The following is a 23,469-nucleotide window of genomic DNA, read 5'->3' as shown; positions in this document are numbered from 1 at the left end:
CTTCGAAGCCGTCCGGAAGTCGTTTTCCATGGCTTCCCCGAACTCTTCCCATGTCCGAGTTTTTGCCTCTGTGACCGCTAAACCTGCACACCGCTTGGCCCGTCGGTACCCGTCCACTGCCTCCGGAGTCCTATGAGCCAAAAGAACCCGATAGGACTCCTTCTTCAGCTTGACGGCATCCCTCACTGCTGGTGTCCACCAACGGGTTCTGGGATTACCGCCACGACAGGCACCAACAACCTTGCGGCCACAGCTCCAATCAGCCGCCTCGACAATAGAGGTTCGGAACATGGTCCACTCGGACTCAATGTCCCGCACCTCCCTCGTGACATGTTCAAAGTTCTCCCGGAGGTGTGAATTGAAACTCTCTCTGACAGGAGACTCTGCCAGACGTTCCCAGCAGACCCTCACAATGCGTTTGGGCCTGCCAGGTCTGTCCGGCATCCTCCCCCACCGTCGCAGCCAACTCACCACCAGGTGGTGATCAGTAGAGAGCTCCGCCCCTCTCTTCACCCGAGTGTCCAAATCATAAGGCCGCAAATCCGATGACACAACTACAAAGTCGATCATGGAACTGCGGCCTAGGGTGTCCTGGTGCCAAGTGCAGATATGGACACCCTTATGTTTGAACATGGTGTTTGTCATGGACAAACTGTGACGAGCACAAAAGTCCAATAACAAAACACCACTCGGGTTTAGATCCGGGCGACCATTCTTCCCAATCACGCCTCTCCAGGTTTCACTGTCGTTGCCAACATGAGCGTTGAAGTCCCCCAGTAGGACAAGGGAATCACCCGGGGGAGCACTTTCCAGTACTCCCTCGAGTGTACCCAAAAAGGGTGGGTACTCTGAACAGCCGTTTGGTGCGTAAGCACAAACAACAGTCAGGACCCGTCCCCCCACCCGAAGTCGAAGGGAAGCTACCCTCTCGTCCACTGGGTTGAACTCAAACATGCAGGCTTTGAGCCGGGGGGAAACGAGAATTGCCACCCCAGCCCGTCGCCTCTCACTGCCGGCAACGCCAGAGTGGAAGAGGGTCCAGTCCCTCTCGAGAGAACTGGTTCCAGAGCCCTTGCTGTGCGTCGGGGTGAGTCCGACTATATCCAGCCGGAACTTCTCTACCTCGCGGACTAGCTCAGGCTCCTTCCCCCCCAGTGAGGTGACGTTCCACGTCCCAAGAGCTAGCTTCTGTAGCCGAGGATCGGACCACCAAGTGCCCTGCCTTCGGCTTCCGCCCAGCTCACAATGCACCCGACCTCTATGGCCCCTCCTATGAGTGGTGAGCCCATTGGAGGGATGACCCACATTGCCTCTTCGGGCTGTGCCCGGCCGGGCCCCATGGGGACAGGCCCGGCCACCAGGCGCTCGCCATCGTGCCCCAACTCCGGGCCTGGCTCCAGAACGGGGCCCCGGTGACCCGCGTCCGGGCGAGGGAAATCTGAGTTCATTTTGTTGTAATTCCATAGAAGTCTTTGAGCTGCTCTTTGTCTGATCACTCACCTAGGACCTATTTGTCTTGGGAGACCCTACCAGGGGGCATGAAAGCTCCCAGACAACATAGCTCCTAGGATCATTGGGACACGCAAACTCCTCTACCACGGTAAGGTAGCAGCTCAGAGAGGAGTTTATAACCTAGTATATACAATAATATAAACCAAGTCATTGTATTAAATTTTGGATTATTTCATATCTTCATTTAAATAAAAATGTATTTTTATCTTTTTTAGATACAGTCAATAAAAGATGAGCCTGAAAGTCCTTCACAATGAAGTTCAGCAGAGCCTCATCCAGCATCCTGGTAGCTTGATGGTTAAAAATGAGATAAAGAAGAAGGGAATTAATTATCAAAAAAGAAAAGAAGTTGTAGAAATGGCTGTATAACTGAGTTTATCCTGGGTGTCTCTGGAACTCTATTTTCATGCCTGGCCCTATAATGCCTCAGCATTGAGGAGGTGGATTTGTTAAAAGGAGAACATTATCACAATTTCAAAAGGGCTAAAACCAATAAAAATCAGTTCCCAGTAGCTTATTTTATTCTTCAAAGTTTTTTTCAAAATGTTACCCATCATGGAATATCCTGAAAAAAGGCTTTGAAGTGCCTGATTTTCGCTATCTGTGAAGCCACTGTCCATTTTCCTGTGACGTCATCCAGTGATGCCATGGCGGATAGCAGAGCAAGATATAGCGACATTAGTCATCATTAGTCACTGTGTGTTTGTGTGGCTAAAGGCTAAAGCTTCCCAACTCAGTTGTTCTACTTTGACTTCTCCAATATTAATTGAACAAATTGCAAAGGATTCAGCAACACAGATCTCCAAAATACTGTGTAATTATGCTGTTAAAGCAGACGACTTTTAGCTGTGTGTGTGTGCAGCGCTCATATTCATAACAGCCCGTGACGTCAAGCGGACACGTCATCATTACTTAACGTTTTCAAGAAAAAAGTCCTGGGAAATTTAAAATTGCAATTTAGTCAACTAAAAAGGCCGTATTGGCATGTGTTGCAATGTTAATATTTCATCATTGATATTGAAACTATCAGACTGCGTGGTGGGTAGTAGTGGGTTTCAGTAGGCCTTTAAAGTCTCCATTATTAAATGAACAAATTGCAAAAGATTCAGCAACACAGATGTCTAAAATACTGGGTAATTACTTCATAAACAGAGACGACTTTTAGCCGTGTTTGGTGCAGCGCTAATATTTCCTTACATTCCGTGACGTTACCAGGGGCGTCACTAGACCTAATACTGTACTGGGGCACACCTGGGGCACAAATAATTCATGTGAGCGTGCAAAGCGCGCAAGCAAAAACATTTTTAGCACTTATTTATCATAAAAAATACATAAATAGTGCTTTAAACTATGAAATCATATCAGATTATGTTGTATGGATCTTTGATTAACCACCTGAAATTAACTAATGCATTTGACCTCCTTGTGCACTTTTTTACTCCAGACTTCTAAACTGCTACTGGTAAAAGCAAAAAGGAAGAGCAATGAATCTTTTTGAAATATATATTGCAGTAATCATCTGCAAATTTAACATCTACAAAAGTAAAACAAAAAATAAAGCACCCCTACATCTCTGGGTTCTTTTATGTTATTTAATTTCCATTTATGGCAATGTGGCTAATCCTATTTCAGATACACAGAACTATAAAATATACACAAAACAATAAAGCCACAGTAGTAGAAAAAATGAACAACTGTTATGTGTCTGTTCAGGGAATCATTTTCTGAGAAGTAAACTGTAACGTCTCCTTTTCATTTTTGCAAAGTGGTCAATCACTCTGGACAGACATGGAAATATTACAGTAACTGTTATACAGTTGACCAGTGGTTCCCAACTGCTGGGTCGTGACATAAAAGTGGATTTTGTGTCATTTTCAGTGAGTCGCAGTCAGATGTGTGCATGAAAAAAAAAAAGTTTAGGGAGAAAAAAATCAAATTGTGGCAACAAAAACTGATTATTTTAGCCTTTTTTCTAGTGACTATTAGTGAGTGTTTTATCAAAAGGCAAACCGACTAACAAGTTGGAGTAGGACTCCGGACAGACATGAAAATATATATTTTTTTAAATCTAAATGGGGCAACAAAACCTGATATTTTCAGCCATCTTTCTGAAAACAAATACAGAAATGTTACTATTTTTTCTGGAAATAAAACCAGATGCTTTAGCTGTAGCCATTTTTCTGGTGACAAAACAAGATTATTTTAGTCAAAGTCACACCGATTAACAAGACAAGTCTACTGTGCTGTTTTTCTGTGAAATAAACTTGAATGATTTAAAAATTGTCTCACGACTTGATGATATGGAAAAAAAAAATTCTTCCTGAAGATAAACCATTTGAGAAGCACTCAACTCACACATGCTTACTCCAAATCATCATTGATGCAGAACCAGCAGACAATAACCAACATTATGTTTCATGTTGATTGGAAATTCCCCCGACAGCTCGTACAGCAAATGAATATGTTTGTCTTGATACAAAGAATAACGTTAGCTAACTTAGCACCAAATTAAGACAATGATGTTGCCTAGCTAACTAGGACTTCACTTACATCTCTCATTCCTTGTTTCTTCTCTGCTGCGGGCGAATAACTTTCTTAAATCCATCTAGGAGTTACAGTTTGAGTCAAATCAAAATCAAAATATTGTAATCAACAGATTGTTGTTGGCTAACGTCACCTACCTCACGCAGTGATTCGAATCCCCTCTCTCTCTCTCTCTCTCTCTCTCTCTCTTTCTCAACCGAAGTCTCGATCCACACGTGAATAAATTACCATATTAAGCAGCCATGTGTTCACTGTTTCGTGGAGTGAATACAGTAGCAATCAATTACCATACTAAGTAGTATGTGCGCTGTTGTCTATGTTATGTAGACTTAAAACTCTGAAGCGTTTTTTTTTATTGGTGAAATTTTTACTGGGGCACTGCAGATCAACAGTGGGGCACGTGCCCCAGTGAAATATGTCTGGCCACGCCCCTGGACGTTACACGTACACGTCATCATTCCACCACGTTTTCAACAAGAAACTCTCGGGAAATTTAAAATTGTAATTTAGTAAACTAACAAGGCCGTATTGGCATGTGTTGCAATGTTAATATTTCATCATTGATATATAAACTATCAGACTGCGTGGTCGATAGTAGTGGGTTTCAGTAGGCCTTTAAAGAACGTCACTCAGATCATCAAGAAGCCCCAGTAGTGCCTACACTTCCTGAGAGTGCTCAGGAAGCACAACCTCAATTCCACCCTGCTGCTGACCTTCTACCTGCACATTACAGTCTGGTCTGGCCGCTGCACCGTGGCAGACAGGGAGAGGCTGTAGAGTAGTGAGGAGAGCTCAGAAGCTCCCCACCCAAATGGACACCTCTATCCACCGCTGCCTATAGGCAAAGCATCAGCAAACTGACCTGTTTGACATGCTGACCTCGAGGGAGGCGCTACAGGTGCACTAGGGCGAGGACAAACAAACTCAGGAATTATTTTCTCCCAAAGCAATAACCACCCTGGACTGTGTCTTTTCAGAGATTTTGCAACTAATCAAAATTATCAATATTCCGAGTGTCCAATATATTTATATATTGATAACTACAGTTTTTTTTACCCATACTTTGAATACTTTTTCTCAACTTTTAACACAGACAGACTAATTGGCAAAACGGATCACTTTCTACTCAAAAACGCATTATGTTAAATATACACTAATCACTCATTTCAAAAACACTGAAAATCTGACTCAAAATGAAACGATTCTGTCAAAGAAAATAATGTTTGTTTTCCCTTCACAAGGTGAATACAGTCATTCAAAGTACAAAAGGTTTCAAAATACTGTCCTTTGCTGACATGACAAAAACTGTTGTAAGTTTCAGTTTTACAGTTTTTTATTTGCATGCAATCCACCATTTTTCCACTACATTTCTCGGGTGGGAACTGTATGTCCACACTTCATGCTTACAGTCCAAAGCATTCCAGCAAAAACCTAAACATTGTTTTTTTTTCCTTTACTATTTACTACAGGAGGTACTGTACATTAAGAACAGAAAACGTTTTACAGTACAGCTTACAGTGAACAAAATATCCGTGATCAGCAGCATTCTGAACAACACCAACAAAAGAACCCAGATATGTGTTACTGTAGTGAAGTGAATTATATTTTTATAGCGCTTTTTCTCTAGTCACTCAAAGCACTTTACATAGTGAGAAACCCAATATCTAAGTTAGATTTAAACCAGTGTGGGTGGCACTGTGAGCAGGTGAGTAAAGTGTCTTGCCCAAGGACACAACGGCATTGACTAGGACTACTGCCCCCGTATGGCCTAATTGACATGTCATGTGAGAATAGAAACAATCTATATACAAACCACGTTTCCATATGAGTTGGGAAATTGTGTTAGATGTAAATATAAACGGAATACAATGATTTGCAAATCCTTTTCAACCCATATTCAATTGAATGCACAACAAAGACAACATATTTGATGTTCAAACTCATAAACTGTATTTTTTTTTTGCAAATAATAATTAACTTAGAATTTCATAGCTGCAACATGTGCCAAAGTAGTTCGGAAAGGGCATGTTCACCACTGTGTTACATCACCTTTTCTTTTAACAACACTCAATAAACGTTTGGGAACTGAGGAAACTAATTGTTGAAGCTTTGAAAGTGGAATTATTTCCCATTCTTGTTTTATGTAGAGCTTCAGTCGTTCAACAGTCCGGGATCTCAGCTGTCGTATTTTACGCTTCATAATGTGCCACACATTTTGAATGGGAGACAGGTCTGGACTGCAGGCGGGCCAGGAAAGTACCCGCTCTCTTTTTTTATGAAGCCACGCTGTTGTAACACTTGTCTTGCTGAAATAAGCAGGGGCGTCTATGATAACGTTGTTTGGATGACAACATATGTTGTTCCTAAACCTGTATGGATTAATGGTATTAATGGTGCCTTTACAGATGTGTAAGTTACCCATGCCTTGGGTACTAATACACCCCATACCATCACAGATGCTGGCTTTAGAACTTTGCGCCTATAACAATCCGAATGGTTGTATTCCTCTTTGTTCTGGAAGACACCACGTCCTCTGTTTCCAAATATAATTTGAAATGTGGACTTGTCAGACCACAGAACACTTTACCACTTTGCATCAGTCCATCTTAGGTGAGCTCGGGGCCAGCCAAGCCGGCGGCGTTTCAGGATATTGTTGATAAATGGGTTTGGCTTTGCATAGCAGAGTTTTAACATGCACTTATAGATGTAGCAACCAACTGTAGTTACTGAAAGTGGTTTCATAAACTGTTCCTGAGCCCATGTGGTGATATCTTTTACACACTAATGTCGGTTTTTGGTGCGATAACGCCTCAGGGATCAAAAGTCCGTAATACCATCGCTTACGTGCAGTGACTTCTCCAGATTCTCTGAACTTTTTGCTAATTTTACGGACCGTAGATGGTAAAATCCCTAAATTACTTGCACTAGCTTGTTGAGAAATGTTGTTCTAAATCTGTTTGACAATTTGCTTACAAAGTGGTGACCCTCGCCCCATCCTTGTTTGTGAATTACTTAGCATTTCATAGAAGCTGCTTTTACACCCAACTGTTCCCAATTAGCCTTCACACCTGTGGGATGTTCCATATAAGTGTTTGATGAGCATTCCTCAACTTTATCAGTATTTATTGCCACCTTTCCCAACTTCTTTGTCAAATGTTGCTGGCATCAAATTCTAAAGTTAATGATTATTTGCACACAAAAAAAAGTTTATCAGTTTGAACATCAAATATGTTGTCTTTGTAGCATATTCAACTGAATATGGGTTGAAAATTATTTGCAAATCATTGTATTCAGTTTATATTTACATCAAACACAATTTCCCAACTCATATGGAAACGGGGTTTGTAATAGGAATACACAAGAAATAAGAAATAAACAAGTTTCGTCAGTCCACCTGACTACTGGGCACCATGACTGATACTTAGGGGCGGTATGGCGTAGTGGGTAGAGCGGCTGGGCCAGAAACCTGAGGGTTGCAGGTTCGCTTCCCACCTATTGACATCCAAATCACTGCCGTTGTGTCCTTGGGCAGGACACTTCACCCTTGCCCCCGGTGCCGCTCACACCGGTGAATGAATGATGAATGAATGAATGGTGGTGGTCGGAAGGGCCGTAGGCGCAAACTGGCTGCCATGCTTCCGTCAGTCTACCCCAGGGCAGCTGTGACTACTGATGTAGCTTACCACCACCAGGTGTGAATGAATGATGGGTTTCCACTTCACTGTGAGCGCTTTGAGTATTTAACAATAGAAAAGCACAATATAAATCTAATCCATTATTATTATTACTAACTTTGAGCTGATGCTTGGTTTTGGGTTAAATTTTCCATTCCATCCATTTTTACCACTTGTTTCAACGTGTATATATGCCATGTTGTGCAGCATAGGGCTGCTCTACTTGCCAAAAGTGCGAAAAGCTTCTAGATCGCTTTCCCAAAAACTGTAAAGTTGACGCCTATGAGAAGTACATGTTCGTCATCAACTCTAAAGAGCCACCGATCACAGTGTTATATGCGAGGTAGACACCCAACACAACATCTGGAATTTATTCAAGACAGAACACACAGATGATAATACAAATAATAACAGAAGAAATGAACTAATAAATCCATGGTTTGACAAAAACAAACTATCTTGGTATCATGCGTGTCTATGAATGTTATCATTCATCCAGGTCATTGTCATCTCAGGGCAGTCAATCGATCGCAACTGGACTGTTTGGTTTGTCTTAGAAAATAGTTTGCCTCTCATCCGAGTAGTCTTCATCAGTTCATGCTCTTAGACTTAGATTGGTCAGATGTAGTCTCAGAATTAGATTGGTCAGATCTAGTCTAGCGGCTGGTGCCAATAGCGCGGTAGGCTTAATCAGTTCATGCTCATGGACTTAAGATTGGTCAGATCTAGTTTTAGACTAAGATTGGTCTGACTGATTTACTACTGAATGGAATGCTAACGTGGGGGATACCGACTATTTTGGGTGTCTAGTGCGATCAATCTGCCACACAATGCTAACTCCGGGAAATTACACTTCAATGACTGTCGTTGGCTTTGACAGTTAGGATTGCTTGTTTAAAGTTAATGTTAACGTACCAATGATTGTCACACACATACTAGATGTAGCGAAATTATTCTCTGCATTTGACCCATCACCCTTGATCACCCCCTGGGTGGTGAGGGGAGCAGTGGGCAGCAGCGGTGCTGCGCCCGGGAATCATTTTTGGTGATTTAACCCCCAATTCCAACCCCTGATGCTGAGTGCCAAGCAGGGAGGTAACGGGTCCCATTGTTATAGTCTTTGTTATGACTCGGCCGGGGTTTGAACCCATGACCTACCGATCTCAGGGCGGACATTTTAACCACTAGGCCACTGAGTAGGTTTGCATCAAAACGGTTATTTTTCTCACTACCATAGGGCCAAACCATCCTTGCACAGGCACATTTTCCTGGTATTGGAGTATAAATATTTGGGGTTTTGGCACCAGGCGCTAGACGAGATCTGACCAATCTAAGTCTAAGATTAGATCTGATTAATCTATGTCTATGAGCATGAATTATTGAAGCCTACTTATGTATTGACACCAGCCGCTAGACTAGATCTGACCAATCTAAGTCTAAGACTAGAACTGAGTCTAAGTCTAAGATCATGAACTTATGAAGCCTATTCGGATGAGAGGCGAAACGTCTTCTAAGACTCACTAAACAGTCCAGTTGCGATCGACTGAATGCTCTGATATTAAAATACTGCAATTCGGTAACTAGAAGAGAAAGTCAAACACAGACACAAATGGACTGAGGTGACATTGAACGAGTAAAATAAACCACTATTTTGGGTCCAACAATTCAATATAAAATGAACTGCACATCTCATGTACAAAATATACAACATAAAGGAGCAAAATATATTTAAATGAACAAAGCAAAATATGCTCCGGACCATAAACCACTGCAGATTATCTTCAGGTGCCAGTATTACCATATCTGAGTAATTCGGTAGAAATAATGGGACATAACTACAAATGTACACTTATTCACTTACCATGTTACAAATAACAAAGATCAGTTAGAATGATACCTAATGAGTGATACGTGCCGTGATTACAAATACATTGCAGGCAGACATCACAGGTGACATACTTCACACAAGTCACACATTCTCTGTGTTTGTTGGTCCAAAGACCAACTATCACAGAGAAAATGTGACAAAAAGCCAAGCCTAGACCCCAGAAGTTCTGGCCAACAACCGACCGATCTCCAACCTTCCATTCCTCTCAAATGTGCTGCAAAAGGTAGTTGCTACCCAACTTCATGACCATCTTAAAACCAACAACATTTATGAAAAGTTCCAGTCTGGTTTCCGCTCTGGCCACAGCACGGAGACTGCTCTGGTCAGGGTCACCAATGACCTGCTGATGCTGGCTCACCGTCTCTTCTCATCTTTCTTGACCTCACTGCAGCATTCAACACTGTTGATCACCGCATCCTCCTACACCGCCTACACCGTCTACACTCCACCGTCGGACTCTCTGATACTGCCCTAAACTGGTTCACGTCCTACCTCACCAAAAGAACAGAGTTTGTCTCTCTGGAAGAGGCAAAGTCGGACTCACTCTCTGTCACCTGTGGTGTCCCTCAAGGCTCAGTCCTCGGCCCCACCCTTTTCACACTCTACATGCTCCCTCTTGGCCGTGTCATCAGCCAGCACGGAATAGTATTCCACTGACATGCCGATGTCACTGAACTCTACCTAAAAACAAACCCAACCCCCTCTGCAGCCCTGCCATCATCCGCACTTACCAACTGCCTGGAGGAGATAAAGGTGTGGATGAAACACAATTTTCCACTAAACAGCTCCAAAACCGAAGCCATTTTAGTCTGCACCCCACATCAGACTCAGTCATACACCATCACCAGCATCACCTTTTCCGGCCACGACATCCACCTCTCATCCTGAGTGACTAATCTGGGTGTTAAAATGGACCCTCACCTGACCTTTGAGGCTCAAATAAAACAACTGTGCAAGACCTCCTTCTACCACCTCAAGAACATTGCTAAACTCCGCCCTTCACTCACTCTCTCTGATGCTGAGAGGCTCGTCCACGCCTTTGACTCCTCCAGGCTCGAGTACTGCAAAGCACTTCTTGTTGGGATCCCCAGCAAGAACATTCAGAAGCTGCAGTACATACAGAAAGTTCTGCTAGGATCCTGATGAGAGTGCGGCAATACGACCGTATCACACCAACTCTCAAATCCCTTCACTGGCTTCCTGTTCCAGTCAGGATTGAATACACAGTCTCCCTACTAACCCACCAGTGCCTCCATGGAAATGCCCCCCTCTACCTCAAAGAACTACTCACCACCAAATCCTCCACACGACACCTCTGCTCCAAACAGGCAAACTTTCTCCAACTTCTAACCACAAAGCTACGCTGCTCCCAGTCCGTGGAGCGCTCTCCCTGACCACCTAAGGTTACCACAGACTGTGGATGCTTTTAAAAAAGGCTCAAAAAAACCTTCTTTTAAAAAAAAAAAAGTATTTTTATAGAGACCCAGGATGGACCGCTCGTCGGGACCCAGGATGGACCGCTCGCCTGTGTATCGGTTGGGGACATCTCTACGCTGCTGATCCGACTCCGCTTGGGATGGTTTCCTGTGGACGGGACTCTTGCTGCAGTCTTGGATCCGCTTTGAACTGAACTCTCGCGGCTGTGTTGAACTTTCACAGTATCATGTTAGACCCGCTCGACATCCATTGCTTTCGGTCCCCTAGAGGGGGTGGGGGAGTTGCCCACATATTTGGTCCTCTCCAAGGTTCTCATAGTCATCACTGTCACTGACCTCCCACTGGGTGTGAGTTCTCCTTGCCCACTGGGTGTGAATTTTCCTTGCCCTTATGTGGGTTCTTCCGAGGATGTCGTAGTGGTTGTGGTTCGAGACACTTGTGATTTAGGGCTATATAAATAAACATTGATTGATTGATTGACATATGCATATTAGTTCTAGCTATTTGGCTGTTCTAGTTTAAAAAAAAAAATTATTACCTTTTTTTATTATTATTATTTTTAATACACTCTAGCACTTTGAGGTTGTTTGCTCAATGCTTTTTACAAATAAAATGTATTGCTTTTATTATTATTATTATTGTTATTAAAGCTAATGGAAATGTTGGCAAAATGAAGGTAATAAGTTATATTTTGGTCGTTATTTTTTTATTTTTGCTTTGTCAGGTGAATGTACGGTAATGTAGCAGCTGAATGCATCAAATACGATTGCAAAATTATAATTTCACGGACTAAAATCGTGTTTTAATATGAGTTTATACAGTGGAGTATGTTTAGAACGATAAATAAACGTATTATTTTGGGTTAGTTTGGTCAGAAATACTCACGTCAAAAGGACAGCAATTGGCATACACGGCTTTGTTGGAAATCCATACACGACTAAGAATTATTTGTAATTACAGCGACCTCCTGTGGAGGTCTCCTGTCATTACAGCTTCAAACGACACACGTTGGAGACGCATTGTTGTTCGGACAGCGCTCTCTGATAGTGGCGGAGCTAGACTTTTATCCTTGGGGTGGCCAAGGCTATTTCAGGGGGTCCACAGACTATAACAATTTTTTTCTTGACTTATCAATTGCAATCGGAGCAGCAAATGTTGAAATGTACATACTAAGCACACAGGAGATGAGATTTATGTATATATAATTTGCAGTTTATTAACAATGCAGAAAATGTAAAACACAACTTGGCAACTTAATTACTGAACTGAGCATGGGACTGTTTCTGTCCATGCTCTGACTTGGTGAAGATGGGCTGTGCTGTGTTGTGAGTTCTCTCTCCCGACTAGTCCCAGGAAGGGAGCTGCCATCTTTTTCTTCTGTGTCTAATGGAACTACATTGTATGAAAATGAAAATACTAGTGTAAGCAAAATTAACATACAACCACCATCAAAAAACAACACACATCAGTAACCAACACTTCAGAACATCTAAAAATAAACTTAGGGGTTCCTACACATTTGAAATTTCCAGACCCTAATTCGCAGAATTCTCAGTAAAAAAATAATCTAAAAAAGAATCCAATAATTTGTGACATTTGAGATGAGTATATCATGTGAATAAATTATGCAATTCATCATGGAAATCATTTGTTATCATTATTGAATTTGTATGCCATTAAGTCACCAAATTATTTCCAGAAGATTGTAGATAAGTAGTGTATGCAAAATAATTAACCCACAAATCTTAAAATAACCCAGGTAAGTATAAATATATTTCCATACAATTGTTTCCATCTTCCATATTACTACAGACCTGGAAATGTAGAAATTCCAAACTTTCCATACTAGCGTAGGAACCCTGTAACTTAAAATTACTTAAGTGTGCATGTGACTGTTTCTATGCTCTGACCTGGTGATGATGGCCTGTGTGCATCACATTCTCTCTCCTCCTGACTCGTCCCAGGATGGGAGCTGCCAGGACTGCTGGCAGACCTGAATCCTGGCTGTTTGTCTGCCTCATCTTTTCCTGACCCTGACTTGCTTCTTTTTAAAAAGAGGTCATAAATCTTCTCCCCCTGCCTTTTCATTCTCAACTGACCCTATGAAAAAATAAGCCAGTCTTGTTAACGTTACTCCAGGCATCACTTACAATCACACAGTGTTATTAAATCTCCACTTCAAGCCTAAAACATGTCCGGGCAAATAAACCACTGTAGACCTAAGTTTAATATTCAGACTTTTCAGTTACAGCAGGCTAACTACCATGAGAACGTTACATTACAACAGAGCATGAAACAGCTAGCTGGCTGGCTGATTCTCCGCTAGGTTCATTCCTCTAGAACAGTGGTTCATTCCTGTAGAACAGTGGTTCTCAACCTTTTTTTAGTGATGTACCCCCTGTGAATATTTTTGTAATTCAAGTACCCCCTAATCAGAACAAAGCATTTTTGGTTAAAAAAAAAATAGATACAGAAGTAAAATACAGCACTATGTCATCAGTTTCTGATTTATTAAATTGTATAAGAGTGCAAAATATTGCTCATTTGTAGTGGCTTTTCTTGAACTCTTTGGGAAAAAAAGATATAAAAATAACTAAAAACTTGTTGAAAAATAAACAAGTGTTCAATTATAAATAAATATTTGTACACATAGAAGTAATCATCAACTTAAAGTGCCCTCTTTGGGGATTGGAATAGAGATCCATCTGGATTCATGAACTTAATTCTAAACATTTTTTCACAAAAAAAAGAAATCTTTAACATCAGTATTTATGTAACATGTCCACAAAAAATTTAGCTGTCAACACTGAATATTGCATTGTTGCATTTCTTTTCACAGTTTATGAACTTACATTCATATTTTGTTGAAGTATTATTCAATGAATACATTTATAAAGGATTTTTGAATTGTTGCTATTTTTAGAATATTTTCAAAAAATCTCACGTACCCCTTGGCATACCTACAAGTACCCCCAGGGGTACGCGTGCCCCCATTTGAGAACCACTGCTCTAGAATCATTGGAGAAACACGTAAATATAAATAGCGACCCAAATGAATTAAACGAGACGTTAGCGGCTGTTGGAAGCAAGACGCCATGAAATGTAACATTAACGTTTGCTTGATGCCGTGGCTCTCTGCTTGTAGAAAAAAAAACTTCTATCTACAAAAGTTATTTCAAACAGTGACTCATTAGGACACCACCGTAAAACTTAACCTTCTCGTCGTAAAGTATCCTTCTTTTTCTTTGTAGCTTCGTTGATCTCCGGCTCTCCGGTCTCCAGCAACGATAAGCGACTCCAATTTAAATCTTCCTCTTCTTCAGTGGCGATTCTTCTTCTCCCCTAATGAACGTGGCTCGCAAGGCTTTGTGGTACATAGCGCCAACTACTGTACGGGAAGGACTTAGCAGCCAATAGGCTTCACTGATTTAAAAATGCAACTGGCTCCTTCCGACAAGACGTGCGGTGCCGTGATATGTCAATCATCTGGGGTGGCACCTGGGGGGTCCAATCAGATTTCAGGGGAGTCCAGTGCTACCCTGGCCTCCCCGCTAGCTCCGCCCCTGTTCTCTGATGGCGAATATGTGCTATTACGTCCACAAAGGCCCCGGCCTGGCGGAACTACCAAACATTTGGAGTGAAATTGGCGGCGGCGAGAGTGTCTAAATCTGTTTTGGCGGTTGAGCATAAGCTGTTTTGTGAGTGGATCGAGGTGGAAGTGGATAGTGACGGGATGTATGAGGATAGTATCAAAAAATGGATAGGATTAGAGGGGAGAGAGGAAAGAAGGGGAGAGGAGGGAGTGAAGGAAAGTTGAGTGCTAAAAGAGTGCATGAAGACGATGAAGAGGTTGATAAGAGGAAAAGGGTTATGGTAGATGAATATAAGATAATGTATACATTTAAATCAAACCAAGATATGAATGACATTAGTTTGATGACACTGGTTAAGGGATTAAAGAAGGACATTGGAGAGGTGGAGATAGCGAAGGTGCTCAGGGACGGACGGCTGTTGATTAAATGCAAAAATGGAGAGCAAAAGAACAAAGCAATGCGATTGCAAAAACTGTGCAACAAAATAATAAAGGAAAAAATCGAAGTGGGAGAACGAAAGGGGGCAAGAGGAGTCGTGACAGGAATCCCAAGAGGAGAAAATTTAGATGATCTGAAAAAAGAAATAAAAGGAGGAACTGTCACTATGATGAAAAGAATGATGGCATTTAGGAACGGTGAAAACAGGCAACAGAAGTACAGCAAATCAGAGTTGAAAGAAATATTACATACGCAGAGGCAGTTAAAATAAGAAATCAAGAAAGTGCAGAACAGGACAGAAGTGAAAATAGTTCAAGAAATAAAAAACAAGAGGCAGCAAATACAGGAATTTCAATGGACAAACTAGTTGTATTCCTGGCTTACGTAATAAATTGTACAGAACAGGCTAGAAACAAAACTGAGAAAATCAACATAATTGTCAAAGCAGCAGCAAAGTTTTTAAATTTAAAAGAACTATCCTGGGAACAGGTGCAAGGTGAGCTACAGAGAGTAGACGAGACCGAGTCATGTTACCACAATCCAACGCCATGTTAATTGTTCAGTGGAATGCCAGAAGTTTGATAGCAAACAGACAGGAATTAAAGGGATATAGTAATAATATGAAAAATAAACCACATATAATATGTATTCAAGAAACATGGCTGAAGCTAAAATTAAACTTTATAATAAAAGGATATATAACGATTCGTAAAGATAGGAATGATGGGCAAGGAGGAGGATGTGCCATATTTATTAAGGAAGATATGCATTATTCAATATTAAAAGTAAAACAAGAACTAGAGATAGTAGGAGTAGAAGTATGGAATAATAAAGAAAGATACAAAGTACTAAACTTCTATAATCCTTGCAAGAAATTAGAAATTCACCAACTAGAAACAATAATCGAGCACTGGAGTGGCAATATCATTTGGTGTGGTGACTTTAATGCACATAGCACAATGTGGGGTGAAAGGGATGACTGGAATGGGGATACATTGGAAGCACTTTTGGAGGAAAAAGAACTGGTGTGTGTGAATGATGGGTCGGGAACAAGGTTGGATGTCGTCCCGGGTAAAGAAACAGCAATAGATTTAACACTAGTGTCACAAGGGTTAGCAGGAAAGGTGGAGTGGGAAGTAAATAAATACAGCACAATGGGAAGTGATCACTATCCAATCTTCATTCACATAAACATAAATCATAGGACAGAAAGCACTAGGATAAAAGGAAGATGGAAGTATAGTCATGGTGACTGGGGGAAATTTAGGGAAATTACCGACATAACTTTAAAGGAAGTAGATGTAAATCAAGATATTGAACAATTAAATACAGATATTACAATGTGCATAATAGAAGCAGCCGAACAGAGCATACCAAGGAATAGTATTGGGAGAAGAAGGAAGATAGTGCCGTTGTGGACACAAGAGTGCACAGATGCAATACAAGAACGAAATAGAGCATTTAGAATATTGAGAAGAACACATCATTTCCAAGACATGATCCAATACAAAAGGCATCAAGCTAGAGTAAGGTATGTTATTAAAAAAACAAGAAAACACCATTGGAGAACTTTTTGTGAAACACTAAATAGAACTACTCCTTTAAGCCAAGTGTGGGGAATGATCAAGAGAATGTCAGGGGTCAGAAATGAACATAAAAATCATGTGATGAAAGATGGAACACGGAGTGTGGTAGGAAATAAAGAAAAAGCAGAACTTTTAGCAAAAACCTTTGTTAAAGTGCACAGTAATGATAATTTGAGAAATTTAGAAAAACAAAAGAGAGAAGAAACAATTAGTTTAAATATTGAGGAAATGAAGGAAAACAACGATAATAGTTTTACCAACACTATGGATATGACATTTTCTTTGGATGAAATGGTTCGAATTAAAAAAAAAAGTTAAAAATACGACGCCAGGGAAAGACCTGGTGAGTTATCAAATGATCAAAAATTTAGGTAGCATCGGCAAAGAAGTGGTCTTGAAATTATATAATAGGATATATGAAGAAGGAAAATTACCAGATGAGTGGAAAACAGCTGTAATAATTCCAATATGCAAGCCAGGGAAAGATCCGGAAGAGGCAGGAAATTATAGGCCGATAGCATTGACCTCAAATTTGGGCAAAGTAATGGAAAAAATGATTAATGAAAGATTAATATATTATTTAGAGTCAAAAGAAATTATAAAAACTACCAAAATGGTTTTCGCAAAGCAAGAAGCACAAATGACCCAGCAGTGGAGCTGGAAGAGGAAATTAGAAAGGGACAAATAAATAAAGAAAGTATAATTGCGGTATTTTTTGACATAGAGAAAGCGTATGATATGTTGTGGAAACAGGGGTTGCTGATGAAACTAAATAAAATTGGGATTAGAGGAAGAATGTGCAGATGGATAAAAGACTTTTTAACAAGTAGAACATTATTAGTAAAAATAGAGAATGAATATAGCAGAGAATACGAAGTGGAAAATGGGACCCCACAAGGGAGTATAATAAGTCCAGTACTATTTTCCATCATGATAAATGAAGTTTTTAGTGAAGTGGAAGGGTTAGTGGAGGTGGCATTGTTTGCTGATGATGGAGTGATGTGGAAGAGAGGTAGAAATACAAATCATATAGAAAAGAAGATTCAAAAAGCGGTAAATAATGTTCAAGACTGGGGGACGGCTTGGGGTTTAAGATTCTCTGTTGGAAAGAAAAAAGTCATAAATTTTACGAAGAGGAAAGTACAAAACAAGCTCCAAATAAAACTCTATGGAGAAAACATAGAAGAGGTACAAGTATTTAAATATTTAGGAATATGGTTTGATAAAAATATTAACTGGTCAACCCACATCAGCAAAATAGTGGAGAAAAGTAAAAAGGTGTTAAATATAATGAGGGCTTTGAGGGGTAAAGATTGGGGGGCTGATAAGTTGACATTGAAAACAATATATATCACTTTAATTCGATCTGTTATTGACTACGGATGCATTATTTATCAATCTGCTTCAAAAACACTACTTGGGAAAATAGACCGGATCCAGTCGCAGGCGTTAAGGTTATGTTGTGGAGCTACTAAATCTACTCCAGTGGCAGCATTACAAGTAGAAATGAACGAAAAACCTTTGGACATGAGGAGAGATCAACTCTCAGCAGTGTATTGGGCAAACTTAAAAGGATCCAAGCAAGGACATCCAACCAGTCAAGTGCTAATAAACTGCCAAGAAAAAGAGAATAAAAAAATGAATAGTTTTGGGTGGATAATAGGAGATATATGTATCAAAGCACAAATTGACAATATCAAAGTTAGCCCTACAGTACCAATTCCTGCAATACCACCGTGGATGTATGAAAACCCAAAGGTAAACATGCAATTACTGAAGAATAGAAATTTAAATCGTTACCAGATAGAACATTGGATTGAGGAAATGTTTTTTGATAACATCATGATATTCACAGATGCATCAAAAACTATAAATAGTAAAGTAGGAGCTGCTGTAGTTATCCCACAAGGAAATATAGTGTTAAATAAAAGAATCAGTGATAAACTATCTGTTTTTACACCGGAATTGGTAGCAATTTATATGGCAGTTAACTGGATAGAGGAAAACAAAGCAAGGAAAGCAGTCGTGTGCTCGGACTCCAGCAGTGCATTGACGAGCATAAAAAACATAGCACCGGAATAAGACTAGATATAGTTTATGAAATAGTTCAGGCAATCTACAGGATAAATAAAGCGGGAGGTGTGGTAACATTTCTCTGGGTTCCTGCTCATGTAGGAGTTGAGGGAAATGAGTTAGCTGATAGATACGCAAAACAAGCAACCACTAAAACAGAAGTAAACATGGAGATTAACCACAGTAAAGAAGAAGTGGATAGCATAATTAAGATAGAACACAATAAAAAGTGGCAGGATAATTGGAATAAGGAAATAAAAGGTAGAGAGTTTTACAAAGTCCAGAGGAGAGTAGGTGTCATGAGAGGAGGGGGTAGAAATAGGAAAGAAGAATACATTATTACTAGAATGAGATTAGGACATACATATCTAAATAGTTCACTAAAATTGATAGGAAAACCTACGACAGGGCTGTGTGATTTTTGCCATCAAATAGAGAATGCTGACCATGTTTTAATACAATGTAAGAAATACAATAGAGAAAGAGAAATACTGGAAAATAAGTTAGCAAAAGAAAATATTAGGTTAGAAGAGGGAAGTATATTAGGTTTGCATTCAGAAAACATAGGATACAAAGCAATATACACATATTTTAAAAAAACTGGGCTAAATAAAAGAATATAGAGTAGGGATCCACCTCGGTCCACACTCCATTACAGTAGGTGGCGGTAATGCACACCAGAAGGTTGCTTGCCAACCGCCATAAAAACAAAAGAAGAAGAAAAAGAAGGCCCCAGCCTGCTTGTTAATATTCATGAGAGCAGTTTCTATGACAACTTGAGAAAACACAACTTGGTCATCTGAGAGCCTATACCAGCATTCTGGCTCAACATGTACCTAAAATAGTTTGTTAATAATCAGAAAAAAATCATCAGTAAAACTAAAATGGATGAAGGGTTGGCAGATAAGCATGAAGACCAAAATGGAGGAAGTCAAGACAAGTGGACTGAGGATGTGGACCCTGACGGAGAAGATCCAGGCCAGCAGGATACAAGAGAACCGTCTGATATCGTTGTTGTTAGGACACACGACAAGAACAATGAAGAACCTTCAAGGACTAATGAAGAGAGCACAGAGACCTTTAGCACGTCCATGACGGAGGACACCAGCCAACACAACATGGACCTAGTCCAAGAGCTCCTGGAAGAAGGGGACAAGGTGAGCCAGCACAACAGGCTGCTGCAGGCCCAGCTGGCCTTTTACTTCAGCAAAAAGACCCCCGAGCAAGAACACCCCCAGGTGTTTACACAGGACTATGACAGGTGCGTTAACCTTCTGGAGGACTGGAGAACACAGCACGCCTTCCAGCTGGTTAGCGCACAGCAACAGGAGGTTGACATGAGGCTGCACTGCCAAGAAGAGCAGGAAAAGGTGAAAACCGTGGGTCATATCTGTGGATCATGGACAACCTCGATTGACCGTTTTGTTCCCAGGTGGAGGACGAATGGCGGGCGTTGTTGACGCTTAAGAAGAAGCTGGCGGTGCCGCTGCTGAGTCGACGTTTGGGCCAAGAGGCGGCGGAGGCCCGAGTGGAAGCCACTCTGGAGTCTGAGCGTCTCGTTCGTGAGGAACTGAGGAGCCTCCGCGTGAAGCACGGCAGCCTGAAGAGCGCCGTGCGGCGTCTGGAGGAGGAGCTCCATGACGAAGAGGAGGAGCAGGCTGGGGATCATCTCCAGCTCCAGTTTGAGCAGCTGCTGGCCGACAAGATGCAACAGAGAAAAGTCTTTGAGCAGAGGCGCCAAGAAGCCTTGAGGCTCCACAAGAAGATGAAGCGGATCCTGGAGGTAGGAACCCACACTGTTAACATCTTCATCGTAAATTCACAGCCAATGCAGGCGGAGAATGACATTATATTTCACGGTAACATTTACAGTACTGTGAAATATCCATCCATCCATCAATTTTCTACCGCTTTTCCCTTTTGGGGTCGCTGCAGCCTATTCGGGCGGAAGGCGGGGTACACCCTGGACAAGTCGCCATCTCATCGCAGGACCAACACAGATAGACAGACAACATTCACACTCACATTCACACACACACACTAGGGACCATTTAGTGTTGCCAATCAACCTATCCCCAGGTGCATGTCTTTGGAAGTGGGAGGAAGCCGGAGTACCCGCAGGGAACCCACGCAGTCACGGGGAGAGCATGCTAACTCCACACAAAAAGATCCCGAGCCCAGGATTGAACCCAGGACTGCTCAGGATCTTCGTATTGTGAGGCAGATGTGCTAACCCCTGTTTCACCGTGCTGCCCCTGTAAAATATCTTTACAGCAACTTACTGCAACTGCAGAGCTGTCAGTTTACAGTTCATTGCAATAAATTTATAGCTGAATGCCACCACTGTAATTTGAGTAGAATGCTTAAAAATAATAATATATGCTGTAAATTTAGTGTTAATTACATTACTGTACTAGAGTGCGCAATGTAGTCGTTTGAATTTTGAGTAATTTCTTGTAATATTATAATTACAGTATCCATCCAGCCGTTTTCTACCGCTTGTCCCTTTCAGGGTTGCGGGGGGATAGCTACGTAGGTCTTTATTGTCATTGCACACATACAACAAAACTTTGTTTTCAGCACAAACCCGTTCAAGATTAGACAAACAAACAGTGTACAGAGATACAGAACAGCAACGCTGATGGACTGGAGCCTATCTGGTACGTAGGTTTTACCTGGTGTGCATTGACTTTGGCTTCTCTCAGCTGCTGTCCAGCGCCAAGGAGAAGCTGCACCGGAGTCGCACAGGGGTCCTGAGCAAGCGCGAGCAGCTGGCCCAGCTGGACGCTACCATGGCCGCCAAGAGGGACCTGCTGGCCAGGACCAAGCGGGCCTGCAGCTGCCTGCAGAGGCACAACGCGGACCTGGAGCATGATGCCGGGCTGCTGGGACACCGGATGCTGCTGCGGGACTTTGGGGTCACTGCCGGCGCCTCGAAGCTGCTGCAAGACGAAGTGGACAAACTCAAAAGTCGGCTGCAAGAAACGCTTTCAACTAAAACATCAATAACATGACGTGGATTCAGTTGTTGTAGCCGGAATTCACATGATTTTTGTAGCATTTCATTCATAGAATTTCCCGGGCGCGGCCACAGCTGCTGCCCACTGCTCTCCTCCCCTCCTGTGTGTGTGACAAACATTGTTACTTTAACTTTTATTTTATATAATTGTGTGTACGAATTCATAATTATGTATATCACCAGTCATATTTTTCTTTATAACAATTGATACACATTAACTAACTGCATGGACAGATAATTGTACTTGAAAAGACATTCCGAATTAAGATTTGTCCATCTAGAACAGTGGTTCTCAACCTTTTTTCAGTGATGTACCCCCTGTGAACATTTTTTTAATTCAAGTACCCCCTAATCAGAGCAAAGCATTGTTGGTTGAAAAAAAGAGATAAAGAAGTAAAATACAGCACTATGTCATCAGTTTCTGATTTATTAAATTGTATAACAGTGCAAAATATTGCTCATTTGTAGTGGTCTTTCTTGAACTATTTGGAAAAAAAAGATATAAAAATAACTAAAAACTTGTTGAAAAATAAACAAGTGACTCATTTATAAATAAAGATTTCTACACATAGAAGTAATCATCAACTTAAAGTGCCCTCTTTGGGGATTGTAATAGAGATCCATCTGGATTCATGATCTTCATTCTAAACATTTCTTCACAAAAAAATAAATCTTTAACATCAATATTTATGGAACATGTCCACAAAAAAAATGTCAACACTGAATATTGCATTGTTGCATTTCTTTTCACAGTTTATGAACTTACATTCATATTTTGTTGAAGTATTATTCAATAAATCAAGGATTTTTGAATTGTTGCTATATTTAGAATATTTTTAAAATAATTTAAAAAATGTCACGTACCTCTTGGCATACCTTCAAGTACCCCCTGGGGTACGCGTACCCCCATTTGAGAACCACTGATTTAGAACATGGTTGTCAAACTCTGGCCCGCCGTGTAATTTCATTTGGCCCTTGAGGAAATATCAAATTAACATTAGAGTTGGCCCGCCGGTATTATATGGCAGCGGTGCCGCTGTAACACCGCATACATTGCTAATACTCATACTTGCCAACCCCTCCCGATTTTCCCAGGACACTCCCAAATTTCAGTGCTCCTCCCTAAAATCTCCCCGGGTCAACCATTCTCCCAAATGTTTCCCCTAATTTCCACCCGGACGACAATATTGGCGGCACGGCCTTTAGCGCCCCCTACAACCTTTCTCACGCCCACTTTTCCGACATAGAAATAGCATGCCATTCCAGTCACATAATATGCGGCTTTTACGCACGCACAAGTGAATGCAAGGCATACTTGGTCAACAGCCATACAGGTCACACTGAGGGTGGCCGTATAAACAACTTTAACACTGTTACAAATATGCGCCACACTGTGAACCCACACCAATCAAGAATGACAATCACATTTCGGGAGAACATCCGCACCGTAACACAACATAAACACAACAGAAGAAATACCCAGAACCAGTTGCAGCACTAACTCAAGCAGTAATTAACGTTTTATTCATGCACATTCAATTTTCATTTACATTTTTATTTGATATGCCATTGATATGGGCTTCACGGTGGGACAGGAGTTAGTGCGTCTGCCTCACAATACGAAGGTCCTGAGTAATCCTGGGTTAAATCCCGGGCTCGGGATCTTTCTGTGTGGAGTTTGCATGTCCTCCCCGTGAATGCGTGG

The 23,469-nt window shown here is 41.3% G+C and overlaps 1 protein-coding gene and 1 long non-coding RNA gene across 2 annotated transcripts; one reads left to right on the top strand and one right to left on the bottom strand.

Moving 5' to 3' along the window:
• Positions 1–12,274: 12,274 nt before the first annotated feature.
• On the bottom strand, positions 12,275–14,490 carry LOC133560819 (uncharacterized). Its single transcript, XR_009808523.1, has 3 exons — positions 14,271–14,490; positions 12,966–13,155; positions 12,275–12,447 (listed from the first exon to the last, which is right to left on the bottom strand). It is a non-coding gene; the product is annotated as an uncharacterized LOC133560819 (long non-coding RNA).
• A 4,906-nt stretch (positions 14,491–19,396) lies between these two features.
• Positions 19,397–22,421, top strand: LOC133560809 (coiled-coil domain-containing protein 96-like). Its single transcript, XM_061913755.1, has 3 exons — positions 19,397–20,115; positions 20,178–20,528; positions 21,451–22,421. Exons 1-3 carry the CDS (start codon positions 19,630–19,632, stop codon positions 21,757–21,759), a joined length of 1,146 nt encoding a protein of 381 aa, XP_061769739.1. The 5' UTR covers positions 19,397–19,629; the 3' UTR covers positions 21,760–22,421.
• Positions 22,422–23,469: the final 1,048 nt, after the last annotated feature.

The sequence above is a fragment of the Nerophis ophidion genome, linkage group LG10 (assembly GCF_033978795.1).
Source record: "Nerophis ophidion isolate RoL-2023_Sa linkage group LG10, RoL_Noph_v1.0, whole genome shotgun sequence".
NCBI classification, from domain to species: Eukaryota; Metazoa; Chordata; class Actinopteri; order Syngnathiformes; family Syngnathidae; genus Nerophis; species Nerophis ophidion.
This window is presented reverse-complemented; position numbering and strand designations above follow the sequence as displayed.